Raw genomic sequence first — 15,634 nt, 5'->3', positions numbered from 1 at the left:
GACATTGAGGAGGTTGTTCTTGTAGGCGGATCTAGTCTAATTCCAAAAGTTAGACAGATGATTCTAGACTTTTTTGTGCGGGAAAACAGCCTCACTAATATATAAATCCTAATGAAGCAATGGCCTATGGAGCATGTCTTCGAGCAGAACAACTCGGGGGAGATACATCTGAAGAAATACAAGATTTGGTTCCCGTTGCTGATGTGACACCTTTCTCAACGCGTATTAAAATTGCCGACGGTGACATAGTAGCGTTTATTCCCCGTAATACGACATTACCAGCAAGTGAAACTAAATGTTTCAGCACCTCAAGAGATAATCAGATACTGTAATGGTTCAGATCTATACATGTGAACGTGCAGGAACAGAAGATAACTACATGATCGGCACATGTGGCCTTTCAAATATTCCACCAGCTCCAATGCGTCAACCACAGATTTTTGTAACATTTGATATTAATATAAACGGTATACTTAATGTAACCGCTGTTGAAAACTCAACTGGGATGAGTAATACTATTACTATTACGATCGATAGAAATAGTTTCTCCAGGGAAGATATTGATAAAATGATTTCTGAAGCTGAAAGATTCAAGCTTGATGACAAAATGTTCAGGGAAAAGTGTGCAGCTAAGTATGCTCTGGAGAATTACTGTTGCAACACAAAGAGAACCATTCAGGAAGAAGGAGGAAGGCGAAATATATCTCAACGCGACAGGAATCTAATAATCGAAAACTGTGATGCTACTCTTCGTTAGCTTCAAATAAATCAATTTCTTACGAAAGAAGACATGGAAAATAAGCAAATCGAGCTTAAAGAGTTATTTAACCCTATTTTAGTGAAATTTTATGAAAGAAATGTCTCTAAACCGAATCCGTTTAAAAGGTCCCAAAGACGTTCTCTTTGTCTTTGTGGTAAAAACTACGACGTATGGAAAATCTCATGTTCATTGTATAGCACGAACTTCAATTTATTCCTATTTTAATATGTTAAATTTACCAAGCACTTGTAACTAGTAAGACTTTCGAAATATATGTTTAAAATATCATTTCATTTTTAATGTTATTTAAGATAAAAGAAAATCATTATATTTATTTTCGCGTCACTCGAAAATAATTAAAACTGGTTTACCAAGAGTACAAGGACACATGATGGAAATACTTGACTCTACGCGCTAGTGCAAGGTATGAAATCATCGAACCGACAACTTTCGTCAGTTCTTCTCTTCTCTTTCTAAGCTGCTTATCGCTCTAATAATATTGTCTGACCTCATATTCTTCCGGCCAAACGAACATGACACATCTCTTGTTCAACGTTGACAGCCCAAAGATCCAAAATACCAATAGTAAGAACTACTCTAAAATTTCAGTGTATATCTTAAAAACTAGTAAAACATCGTTAAAAAACTAATCTATTAATGCAATTTCTGCACATTAATGTAATTAATATCTTCTAAATATTAATGTAACTTCTGAGTTATTTAATAAAATGAACTTTCACTATAATGTATAAATCCACTACACTAACTTGTGTATTTTATCCTCAACTGAAAACCACACTCTTTTCGTTCTTAATAAAGTTCTAAGGATGATAAGAAGGTCTTATTATTTATCTTTCTTATTCATACCTCCACACCATTCGTTTTCTCATCATTGCTACTACTTTTTTTTATTTTTCTTCTTCTCCTTGTCCTTTTTCTGACTGCCGTACATGTCAACTTTTACCCTTTCCCTCATTGAACTGGAATCGAGTAGCAGTTGAAATTTGAAAACAGTGTCTTGATTTGTAGTTTTTATATTTCTTGTTTGTTTTAGTTTTCAGCGACTGGAGAAAATACACGCTCCACCGCTCACTTGAATGAAAAAAAGTTTAAAATGCTGCAAATAATTTTAGGTAAAAGTGGAAATATTTGTTTAGAGTCACCGTTTTTTTCTAACACTATGCTGTTTGCTATTGGAATGCTACTGTTTCGTCACAATCACTCAGGTCAATCTGTTGAAATTGTCCTGATATCATTGTTTGGAAATGCTGTTGCAAGAGTATTAATGGATTTCAATGATTACATTTTTGTGGGATCTAATATTTCAACATCTCTCATGATGCTATATTCAAAATTAAACCTTTGAAGAATTTGCCTGACATACTAATCCAAGGAGAAAGCATTTGGTGAGGATTGAAACAATATGTGTATACGCAGTTTGGTAAGTTCTCTATGTATGGCACCACCATTAACGTAGATCAAAAGTTCACGTCATTCCCAAATCTCACTCAACCGCAATTAATGGTATCTATTGATTCCTAAATATTAATGTTGCACACTCTTGTCCCTCAAACTCATGACATCTCATTACTTCACAATTTAACTTAATGTTAACTTCAACACTTTAGTTTCCCAACGTCAATAATAATTATAGAGACCGTTCCGCGTAGACTATATGTGACCAAATTGTACCAAATAGTTGCGAAAATCCATGACGCCAGGTGCACCAGTCCTCGATGTGTCTCTCCTCCTTCCGAACAATGTCCTCGAAGTGTAGTTTCCAGTGCAGAATGCTCCGTTGGAGAATATATATAAGAGGAATCTTGTTCAATTCCTCTTATATAGCTTTCCAGACTTTACTCTCAGTTGTCACTCGTCCCTTGCCCAAAACTCTTTAAGTAGTCCAAATCTAGAAAAGTTCATTGGACTTGCATCTGGAGACTTCACAGGTATCTCGTTAAAAGGCCTGTAGAGACCCGTATTCCAGCAGCCTTCTTTATATCGTAATTGAATGTGAGAAGAGTCTTAAGGTGTATGACGAAGCTTGGATGTGACCATGTTACCGTTTCCTTACATTTCTGGTAGCTTATACTCCTAAATCGGTTTTAGGTTGTTCTGGTAATATTGCGAGTTCATTTTTTAGATTTTCTTAATCCTATGAATCTTCCGTTTGTCTCAGTGATATTAGCCAATAACCACCGTGAAACATGAACCCTTTCGGGAAAGCCTCTTCCCATAGTCGGAACAAATTCATGCAGTGCTTTGCGTCTTTCTCACTGTACATAATGGTAAACCCCACCATGTCCAGTCCCAAGTCCGTGCTCAGAAAGTGGGAGGAACAAGCTCTGGCTCTTGCTGGCCCCATCTTCAATAGGTGTTCTGTAGTTTAGAAGGGGGAGATCGGAACTATGGAAGAGCGTGAAAACACATTACTCTTGTTATATCCTGTGCCAAGAGCTGGATTGTTCTCCAGGTACTGGAAATGGTCACGATAACCTACGGGAAATGAATGCTTTGACTGGATCTCTAAATGGCAAGTAGCACATGCTATTGGATCTGGAAGGGTATGTGAGACGTTGTCCCAGCCTCATCGAGGTAGTTGAAACATCTTGAACTAGACTTTGAACTGCCATCCCTGCCAGCAGAGGTCAGACTTCAGCTATCCTCTGAAATGGAAAACTATTCGTGCAGTTGGATCCAGGAAAGAAGACCAGATGGTACCCCAACGAGTATAAAAGAGAATGCCCAGGGAAGGAATCCAACGCTCTTTCGGGAAAGGTTCCAAACCCTCAAAGAGCGTGTAGGGTATCCTCTTGGGTCTGGTATGGGATTAATGTCCCAACAGTACTTTCATAAAGCAAGAGTAAGAGATAATGGAGTAAATTTTCGTCCCAGGTTTTTCTAGTATTTTTGGTGGGTGCAAGTTTACGATCCTACCGAGGTAGCTCCAGCTCCCAAATAGTCATTGTCTTTAAAGGAGATAGTCTACATCACCCATTGATTCCGGTAATGTTCGATGTACTTCTACCGTAAATAGAGGAAGAGTCGTATTGCTTAGACGATCCTACCATGGGAGCTACACGTACCATTGGGTTCGGAAGGTAGCAGAGCTATATGTACGTTGTACCTCAATGTGTAAAAAAGAGGTAGTCCCGTATTGCTCACGCGAGAATACAGGGGACAAAACTTTGGTGGATTCCCAAATGGCAACGTCTGTGCGCACACGGTCTACATAAGTCATTGGCTTTGGTAATGTACGGTGTATCTCTATCGCAATTAGAGGAAGTCTTGTATTGTTGGACGATTCTACTTGGGGGAATGTCAATCTACTGCTTGGGGAGAAACTGAACAGTGATTAGGAGAAGGCTTCGATCCCAGGTATCTGGGTAAAGGTTTCCGATCCCAGTGGAAGGGAGGAATTTCTCCTAGATATGGGACTGGTATCAAACCCAAACGGTGACTTAACACGCACAATGCATGAGTACCTTAGGATTATGAAACATGTATTTTTGGATATTAATTCCTAGGTGAAGTCTTGACCCGACTGCGGTAGGTTCCATAGTTTTGTAGTTTTGGACCACTAAAGTTAATTTTTTCATGTTTTTGGCAGCCTATGACTTCGAAAGGAAGCATTTGTGCACCCAGGTTAGTCTATTTTTTTTTTGTCTTATCTTGGTGTCAGGAATTACCTCCCAAACGTTGTCGATGTTGTTTAGAAACACTTCTATAAACTAGTCAAATAGTCGTCACGTCAAAAAAAAAAAAAAAGTAATCCAACGATAAGAGGACGAGAAAATAATATTAATAAAACCAAAGATCAGAGATTCGAACAAGTCCCACTTTTTTTTCAATTTGGTTATAAGAATAATGGTTGGTGGAAAAGCTTCGGACACGCCTGAAAATAACAACATTGAAATAGTGATACAGTGTCGCCATACATATATCAAAAAACAACTTGTTTCATGCGAAAAGTATAGTTTGGACGAAACAACAGCTGTTAGTCTTCGTCAGAAGTTCAAATATATAGGCAACAAGACAATATATAGGCTCAGAACACATACCATGCAACACGAGGTCAAGAAGGACTGGACACACTATTAACGTAGGCTTCGAACCCATACCATGCAAAACTGAGGTCAAGAAGGACGATATACTATTAACGTAGGCTCGGAACCCATACCATGCAACTCTGAAGTCAAAAAGGACTGGACACACTATTAATGTAGGCTCCGAACCCATACCATGCAATACTGAGAACAAAAAGGATTGCCCTCACTATTAACGTAGACGTAGGGTTGCCAACTGGCCGGTTTTTGACCGGCCTGGCCAGATATATTGCTGTTATTTTGATTAAAGCCGGTGACCGGTCAAACTTCTTACCAGACCCTTTATGACAGTTTTTTTTTTCAAATTTTTATCTAGTTCGGAGCAATTTCATCTAGTTCGAAGTATAGATTTAAAAAGTAACTGTCATTCTGTAAATCCGAAACTGTCATCTTTCACCATTTATCAACGATTAATGTATTTTATTCATCTGTTTATATTATTTTAAAGAGATAACAGGGACTATTATCAGGGAAATTTCAAATTTACTTGTAAGGAATTTTATGCATTTATTCAGAGTGAAAAAGAACTTCTTAAAGCAATTTTCTGTGGTTGAAGTTTAAAGAATAAACTTCATTTTCCAAATCCAAAATTGTCACGTAAAGATTAACATACTTTTGTACACTTGTTTCGATAATTTTAAAGAAGTGGCAGTTACTGGCAAATACAATAAAATGATCAATGCCGATTTCAGTTTATCATTTATTATCATTTATTATCATACATAATGTATCTATTAAGCTTATTAGTGAATGTACTAAGGATATGCAGAATACAGGTACTAATGCACTTTTGTTCACGATATTACATTTCCTTCACTGGGTGGGACTAAACAAAAATACTCTACACTTAGACCTCACACAGGAAATTTTGAGGGGTGCCGTTTTTTTTATTTTCCAGAGTTGGTAACCCTACGTAGACTCCAAACGCAAACCAGAACGCAACCTTCGTCCCCCTTACCCTAAAGATCATAAGCGTGAGGCGTTAAGGCTGTGTCCAACACTCGAAATACGTTGGGATTTCCCTATCTAATAACATGGCATATTTCTTTCCAAAATATTATGAAAACTATTTATTTTATACATTTCAAAATTCGTCCGAATATTTGTTAGTATTAATATTGTATGTTCACTTTTACTTCTTCTTGCTAAGGTAATATTAGAACACGCTAATTAAGAATTATTTTTTTCCATATAAAAGCGGTCCCACATTTTCCAACAACGCAGAACAGCAGATAGGAGACTAACCAGGTAGGTTTCTTTAATTCTCTGCCCCCCGCTAGGTCACGTGCGTGAACTTTGGGTTGTCCCCGCAGATAAAGAAACCGATGGAATGAAGATTGACAGCAGATAAGAGCAGCGTTTGTTTTCTCTCTCTTCATAGATCGTAAAAAGATTTCATTTATTCTAAAAGATCTCCGGGAATAGTTCCCTCTAGAGACATATTGGAACTAACGACGTACGAAAGTTTCAGAAAATCTATGTTGCTTTGAAGTAAGGGAAGTGTTCATCATGTGCGTGAACCTGGAATAACCCATTTTCGGACATTGAAAATAAACCATGTAGATCGCTTGTTCATCGTTTGTTCACGAATGTTCACATAAATTTTTCGTTTGTTCACGATTTATAAACAATTTATACGAAGAAAATGGGAGGTGCCTGGTGCCAACTTCACGTACCTGAAAATAATTGGAAATTGAAAATAAAACTTACAGATCGTTTGTAGATTCCTAAGATGTAACGTAACGTTCGTCAGGAAACTGAGTCAAAATACTATACAATACACGCACACATATTACACAGACACACACATCTATATATATATATATATACAGGGTGCGTCACGTAAAACCGGCCCGTAAAGTGAACACATAAAATGAAATGTAATGTATTGAATATGATTAACTACAACACACTTGTAAATGAAATGTAATGTATTGAATATGACTACTCACCTTCACAGCAGCCTTTACAGCAGGTGCTGAAAGTGTCCTCCGCCCACTTCAACACATGTGAGCACGATTGAGGAGATTCATATATACCCTTGTCAGTTCTTGTGTTGTAATACTATTGGTGACATCCTGGATCTGTAGAAGGCCAAAGTCCTTCTCCTTCATCTGCATATCAAAATGCAGATGAGGGGCACATTTACTTATCAATATGTAAATAGCTTAATTTGTGATCAAATTAATTGCTTATTAATTAGTATGCATAGTGAATATTATTCTATTATTATGATTAAATTGTTTAAAACACCGAGCGTAGTACGGAAATATTAATATAATATTGTATTATATTGTATGTATTCATGCACATTATTTCCTTTTAGGTTGATTATATTTGAGTTTAATTACGTGCATATTATTTCTGGGTCATTGTATTATATATGTGATACATGGGGATGAAGGAAGATAGTAATATAATTACTCTACGTAAGATTAATTAAAGAAGAAATAAGCATATTCTATGGGAATCATGCATTGAGTTAGAACATGGAAGACAGAGCGAGCGCTGACGGAGATTTTTTTCGCGACTCGTCGTCGCCTAGTATACTGATTGTGAGGTCCTTCACAGCTAACAGTTTCAAGAAAGCACCAAATGTGCAACAGAATAAGACTCATTACACACAGAAAGAATCCAACTCACTTCCTGTAGTGAAGCTACACTGAATTGGAAACAGTGCCTACAGACGCTCAACGTCTATTGTTTAAAAAGTTATAAAATTTCTAGCGTCAACATGTGAGTTTTTGGATTTCTATAGGTGTGATTTTGTGTGCAGCAAGCTCAAGCGTCTCTTCCGCCCCCCCTTTCACCCATGACCGGTATCGTCAGCGAGCGAACCTATAGTTTTACCCAGTATGCACCACTAGTTTAAAATGTTTACTTTATTTTGACTCATTTTTCTATGTAAAATATTAATATTAACGTATTACGCTCATTCGTTCTTGGAAATACCGTTCAAAATTCAAGACTATTGTAGTCAACGTGTATCCCTTTCGTACAAGACATTTGGCTCTTGTAATTGTCAAAATTAATAATAACTAAAGATGTTTTCCTTTTTCTCTCTCCTTACAAACATGGATGCCAATTAGTAGCAGACGTTTTGAAAGGCAGCTGCAGGAAAATGGGCTTATTTTCAGTACTGAGAGAGATGACAGTTTATGTCACTTATAACTATGTATTCTATGTATATTTTACTTTATTTTTGTGTATGATAACCTGTTCTTCTATTATTCATAATACTGTTTACAAGTGAAAATAATTTTTGTTGTTTGAAAACATAATAGACTTCTGTGGGAAGCAGAGGCTTCCAATGTGTCCACCGTTTGGAGTATTGGCAGCACTTGTCAAAAGGGCGCTGGAGAATCTGCAACTAGAGGCAGCTTTTCGAGTTGGAATTTGCGAAAGACCACCCAGAAGATTTGCCTGGGGCAACAAAACCTTTGTTGCTAGACCCAAGAAGGAGCGAGTCCTTCTTTTTCGGAAGTTTTTGTGCAGTAAATATACCTGTTCGAGGGTGAACAGGAGAAGTGGAACTTTTGCTCTGGAAGAGAAAACACGTTAAATCGACGCAAGGAAGTCACCTATACATCCTTACTTATCGGGTAGTTATAACCCAGGAAATGTGTGGACATCGGTCTCCGTGGAGATTCCTGTTGAGAAATACATGACCGACATGTATCGGAACTCGTGTGTGTAATGAACTTTGCTTGTACTTATCACCTTCATTTGTGAGTTACAGAAAAGTGTTGAACAGTGCACATATCTGAAGTAGTGAAAGCTAAGTCGTACATAGTAACCACTATTTACCATGGAAAGTTATTTTTAAAGTTGATTATTTTTTTTTCTTTACGACAGAATGCTATCCATAACTTGTATGAGGAAGAACTAAGTAGACATCTTGTCTAAAACCCCACCTTTAGCATGGGGAAGCATTCACACTTCCAGTTTGTTAGTGGAAAAGTGAACCTTCAATATCTCAAGCTGAGATATTAAAAAAAAAGGCCTGTAACGTCACAAACACAGTGCCTTCCTTGGACTTTTTGAACAAGGTTACAAGTAATTGGTATTGCTTGTTTTCACGGACATTCAACATGTCCACATCCATATAATTCGCCGTCCAGCGTATTAAACATTTTAAAAGAACATTTCAACCTCCACAGTGGAATGGAAATGTGAAAGGACAGAGTAACTTCAAGCTAGAACTGTGCGCGTGAGTGGTTTGTTAGCTACCAGAAACAGTGCAGTGAACATATTAAGATATTGGATCAGTTTTATCTTGTTTCTATTAAAAATTTATTTTCATTAACGTGTTGTTTTCAATATGAAAATGTGTGTGATAGAAATTTCTCCTCTCTGAGACTGTGAGAGACTGTGAACTTACAAAATGAGGAGCTAACAAAATTTGTAAATAAAATTCCCTTGCATTTTCTGAGGTCAACCAGACCTCAAACATCAAGTTTTGTCCTCCCCCTCTGTTAGATTTTTCTGTTGAAAGTGAAAGAAAGAAGTGTTGTGTATATATATTAAATATATATCATAGTGTATGTGTTTAGTAGTGCACTACGGAAGGAAGTTTAAGTCTCAGTGTATTAGAGTGTTAACATACATCAGCACTCATCTTGATGTCCTATTATCATGAAAATAAACCGCCATCTCTAACCAGAATTTGTCTTGATCTCAATTTGCTGCAGGGTGAGTACCTACTACTAATTAATATGTTCTGTTTCAGGAGGTTGAGACAAGGAAGCATTTTCCCTTGTTGTGTGTATGTCTGACCAGCTCTCTGAATGGGGCCCAGAGAGTACACTGCCCAGAGAACCATTGATAACAGTCATGAGTATAGTGAGTTTTAATACAGGCTGCTACCTGTTGTTTTAAAGTAGATTTTTTTCTAACCTTTGTTATTTTCTATAAACGCACTATAGTAGCTTCAAGACCATGACTGTTGTACAGATAACCCTGAGATCTGTTGTTCTCAATATCTGAAATTTTCATGCTCTACCGAATTTAATTGTGGCAGTGGCGGCTTCCACAGGAGATATCCCTCATCTCCAAGCAGGGAATTAGGTGTGTAGATGCCTGTAATTTACATTTTATGTAAATCCTAAAGCTTAATTTGAATATTCCCAGCCACTCCACCTGTTTTATTTATTTTTATTGGTGTTGGTGTTTTTGGTAACCTTAGTTTCGACTCTGGCTACCAGCACCTCACAGATCCTGGTCTTGAGTTCTTCAATTGTGTGTGGATTTGTTTCGTATAATCTTCCCTTTAACAGTCCCCATAAGTAAAAGTCACACGTGGACAAGTCTGGTGACCGAGGAGGCCACAAGCCTTTGCTGATTGTCCTCTCTGGTGTAAACATCTCATGCACAAGGGACAATGATGCAGCTGATGTGTGGCATGTTGCACCGTCCTGCTGAAAGTAACATAACTGACGCTCCTCTTCGGTCAAGTGTGTATAAAACTCCTCCAGGATTCCCATATACACGTCACTGTTCACTGTCGTCTCAAAGAATATGGGCCCAATAACGCGTGTGGCGGAAATGGAACACCAAACACCAATCTTCTCATCATGCAAGGGTACCTGGTGAATTGCGCGTGGATTTTCTGTCGACCAATACCGGTTGTTTTGGGAATTTACGTACCCAGACAGGTGGAACCACGCCTCGTCACTCATGATGAGCATTAGTGGATCCAAGAAACCACTGGCAACATTGCTCAACAGCCATGAACAGAAATGCACCCTCTTCTGCAGGTCAGGCTCCTTCAGTTCTTGCACAACACTTATCCGGTACGGTTTTAACTTCAGTCCCCTTAAAACACGTCTGCAACTTCTCTCACTCGCATGAACCAGTTGACTCAATCCCTGGTTGACTTTCGAGGACTTCTTGTCATTATCTCCTCCACCTGCATCTTTAATTCAGGTGTACAGACAGATGGTCGTCTGTTCCTGGGAGCATTTTGAACCGATCCTGTACGCCGCCATTTTTCAATCAATTCCTGAATGGTGCTTTTTGCTGGCACAGAACGTCCTGGAAATTTCTCCCGAAACAAATTCTTTGCTTTCACAAAAGATCCAGTGAGAATGAACCCTTCAACAATGGCAACACGCTCGGGTATCGAATACGGCATTATCACACACTGACACTCACCCGGCTTAACACAACGAGGCCTTTTTCTCAACTGGTTTCGACAAGTTTCACTGGCTGCGGCTGCACGTGACTGCTGCAGATCACGTAAGTCGACCCGACCTCGACACGCCATCTCTTGGTAGGAAGGTAGATTATTTAAGTGTTGCCAAAAACACAATATACCAGAATATTACGACGGGCCGGTTTTACGTGCCGCACCCTATATATATATATCTATATATCTATCTATATATATATATATATATATATATATATATATATATATATATATATATATATATATATATATATGTGTGTGTGTGTGTGTGTGTGTGTGTGTGTGTGTGTGTAAATCTCTAAATCATGTTTTCAGTCAAAATCAAGTAAAACATATTTCACTTGCTTATCCTTGTAATACCGATATCGGCTTCAAATGATCTAGACCCTCACAAATATTGTAATATTTCTTTCTTTCTGTTGTATATTACTGTTACGCACACGCATGCTATGTTATGATTTGTTCTTTCATCTTCCCAGATATTTCTTTTAAAGTTTTATTTTTTAAAGTTACTTCCGTATTTTAGAAAGCAAAATATTGATGATAATGCTTTTAGTTTTGCGTTTCCTCTGACGTGTCACCCTTTTTCACCGCGCAAGAATCAAGATTTAGGATCGAAAATGGTTGAAACATGAAAATAGGGAAAGCGTATTCTGTTTGACAAGGTTTATTATAAAATACAAGTAAATAATGTGAAGGTAGATAAGGTTGTCTCATTTCTGACAGCAGCCAGTCTTGCCTCTCGCAACTCTTGCTTCTTCCGCCCATATGATCAGTTATCAACTGACATAACTTCGAAGATATGCATTCTCCACATTATTAGATGAACGATCTTAACTCATTTCGTAACTTGTTTCCCTCCTCTACCAACTGTTTTGAAGATCAGTGAGGAACAATGGTGTGAGTGGATCAGGAGAGCGTGTTTATTTCTTCACCTCCATGAGCAGGAAATAAAACTCTGCTGATTCTTCAGTACTTGCATTTGTGTATATATTTGTTTTCAGCGTTGTCTCATTTATTTGCAAAAAGTAATAGTAATGAACTATAAGACCTAGTTTAAAAATAAAAAATTGAACATGCAGTATTGGGGTAGGTTAACATCTGGAAAAAGTTTGAACTGCATAAGACAAATAGTTTTCATAATATTTTGGAAAGAAATTCACCATGTTATTATATAGGGATTGATGATCTCAGCTCAAAACGTTAGACACGGCTTTAAACTGGAAGATTTTATTTTCATTTTCATACCAAAACTTCAATCCGGTGCGCTTGGTAGGTGCACAAACCATCATTAAGACCAATTATTGCACTATATGCCTTTGTACACATTATTTCGCCATGCCATTAGTCCCGGCTGCATTGATGATCGTCTTGACGTAGATATCTTTAATGCAAGACGATTGTGATCGGTGAGAAACGATGGTCAGAAGAATGATTTTACCAGTATTCTTTTGGCACTAACAGACTAAAGACATTCCTAAGTGATATTCAGAACCGTCTTGTAACTGGAGCACGTGCGGCCATAGAAGGAAAGAGTGAGGCCTTTATTCAGTGGTGTTATTCTAATTTTTTAACAACCGGTTTTCTCTCTCTCTCTCTCTCTCTCTCTCTCTCTCTCTATATATATATATATATATATATATATATATATATATATATATATATATATATATATTGAACAAAATCATTTCTGGATACAAGTGACAAGCAGAGGCCTACACAGCATCCTAACACAGTGTTGTGCCCAGGGCCGTAACTTGTGGGGGAACAGGGCAGAGTTGGCGTGGGTCAATGAAAACTTGACCCACGACCCACCGACCCACCACCCACCGTGACCCACGACCCACTGACCCACCACCCACCGTGACCCACTCTGACCCACCGTGACCCACTCTGACCCACCATGACCCACTCTGACCCACCGTGACCCACCACCCACCATGAACCACTCTCATCCACTGTGACCTATTCTGACTAACCAAAATCCATCGTCATCAACTCTGAACACGATCCAAGGCCCTTTCTGAACTGACTAGAGTTTACATTTGTCATAAAACAAGACTGTGAAATTGTCACTAATCGGAGTTTGAATTTCTAGCCAATCGCTCAAGCACCACTCTGTTAGAATAACGATGGATCTGACCTTTATGATATAAAATGGTAAAATGTTTGTCAGCGAGGAAATTGAAACAGTTCGAGGTGGGGGGAAATTTGTGTATGCCTAAAATATGCTTGTACTAAGAGAGTATACTTGCAAGTGTTAATTTCTGAACGCATTCCAAAAGAAACTTCTATTCGCAGGAAAATACCCCTGTACAATATGGAAAAGGTTATGGTTTCTCAGTTCATAGTATTTTTCTCACAAAAAACTTGAAAAATCAGTTTTTCATAGTTTATAAAGATGCTCGGGTACCCTATGTGAGAGCATCTCCATAAAGTATGCTCATAATTGTAATTTGTGTAATCATTAAAAAACCACGTTAAATTTAAGTTACAAATATGCATAATTGCAATTATTATGAATATTTATTCAAAGTAGTTTACCTAAAGCATAGAAGAGACTTACTAAAAAATAGGTACAAAGTTGAATAACACAAATAAGCCATTACTAATACAAGTATACATTTTCTATAACTCGTAATTTTCCACCTTAAACCAAATCTGAAATCGGGTTTATTTCCTGTTGGTAACTTTTTCGTGGTAAATCATCCGCAGCGGAATGATGTCCATCCTTCAGCCAAGAAATAACTAGCTCGTCTACTTTGAGCTTGTCTAGCGGTGGGCCATTAACATTGATGAACAAGTTAGACAATGTTTGAGCACTTAGTGTATTTCTAATATCAGTCATCTGTAAATTCATAAGGGGAAATCCCCGTTCGCACTCTGTCGTGGAAATTGATAATACTTCTACCCGATTTCTGCAACTCCTCATCGACAATCTGCTTGTTAGACTTAAGTCTGATAACGATTTTTCTTGGTCAGGTTTGAAATACTCAGCAAGAAGTATCATCTCTCTATCACCATACAACATCTTTTCCATATCGACCATGTCAGTTGGCAATGTCGACTCATGGAGAACAGAAACTTCATCTACCACGCCTTCGATAGGGAATCTTGTGAATAAATTATCAATTAAAATCTGATAAACTAATGATTTCTTATTTGTTTATAAATTTAATTTTTGCAATTACACATGAGGGTTTGATGACATTACCAAGTTCCCTCCCTAATCTAGAAAGTGAAAGGGAACGAGGTTGCTGGAGTGTTCAGAGGTGAATGGGAATTTCCCTCCTTCTTCCCCTACAATTACCACACTGCTGTTTGCCATGTGCCAAATTACGATGGATTTAAATTAAATTCTCATAGTATAATTATTTCCTTGTTGAATTATCAATACTTTTCAGTGGAAAAAAGGATGAAATTTGAAAGTTCCAAATCAAGGTAAGTAGACCAACGTAAAGGGGAAAAAAGTGTAAAATTTTCCATATAATTATGCGTACAATCCAAACTTAAAATTTCCGTGTAATTAAGCTTACAGTACAAATTTTATGCCTATTTTAGTTACAAGTTTTTGGGTTGATTGCCCTATGCTGTAAGCGCTCCATATAATAAACATAAGCTTCAGCAATTATTATAGTAGAAAGCAATGGATATATGAAGCCAAGCACTGTATTTTTTGTTTCTGTTTCTTTTCTTTTTCTTTTTTTTTTTTTTTTTTTTTTTTTTGATCGTTTTCGATAATTTTTACAAACCAACTCACTATCAATTTTCCATATATAGAAAGTGCCTCTCCCCACACACACATAAAGGAGAATTTTTTTTAAAAAATGCTAGGACACATTCTGTTTGTTTTCAATAAAGAGTTAATACACTGAATTTCAGCTCCGTAAGTTTAACGGTTTGCGAGATACTCATTTTTTTTTCGCAAAAATTCGGATCCTCTCTATCTCCTTAGGATATTATGCATTATAATAAAAGCAATATAACATCCCAGTTTGGATTAAGGCCTAATATTATATGAAAAGTAATTTCATTTGACTTTGCAATTTGACCGTGATGATCAGGCGCACATGTTACATTCAATTTTTTATAAAATAATTTATATATTACAGTGATTCAAAAATGTATTTTTCCAGTAGTTAGCTCCTCTAAAAACTCACAGATCTCGAAAGCAAGTAGTAGTAGAAGTCCTATTGCTATTATTACAATTAAAAATATCAATATCCAAAAGTCCTGAAGTTCTTTTTTCACTTGGTTAAATATACTCACCTCAGGTAAGTAGACAGAAACAAGTGGAAAAGGAAGGGAAATGAAGGTTTTGAAAGTAAAACGAAGACAAATTTACCAGTCTTCAGAAGATACTGTTTACAATGCAGTGAGAAGAGAGGGTCGGTAGATCATACTGAGTCGGTGGGTCGCAGTGGGTCATGGTGGGTGGTGGGTCGCAGTGGGTCACATGCTGTTGACCCACGACCCACTGACCCACTCAAAAAACTTGACCCACTTGACCCACTGACCCACCGACCCACTCCATCTCTGGAACAGGGGGCAACTGCCCCCCAGGGAAGCTCCCCGCCA

At 37.6% G+C, this 15,634-nt stretch overlaps 1 protein-coding gene across 1 annotated transcript; it reads left to right on the top strand.

Moving 5' to 3' along the window:
- Positions 1-331: 331 nt before the first annotated feature.
- On the top strand, positions 332-757 carry LOC145689280 (heat shock-related 70 kDa protein 2-like). Its single transcript, XM_081763420.1, has one exon. The coding sequence runs from the start codon at positions 332-334 to the stop codon at positions 755-757; it is 426 nt and encodes a 141-aa protein (XP_081619546.1).
- Positions 758-15,634: the final 14,877 nt, after the last annotated feature.

The sequence above is a fragment of the Thermobia domestica genome, chromosome 7 (assembly GCF_964235325.1).
Source record: "Thermobia domestica chromosome 7, izTheDome1.hap1.1, whole genome shotgun sequence".
Classification (NCBI taxonomy): domain Eukaryota; kingdom Metazoa; phylum Arthropoda; class Insecta; order Zygentoma; family Lepismatidae; genus Thermobia; species Thermobia domestica.
This window is presented reverse-complemented; position numbering and strand designations above follow the sequence as displayed.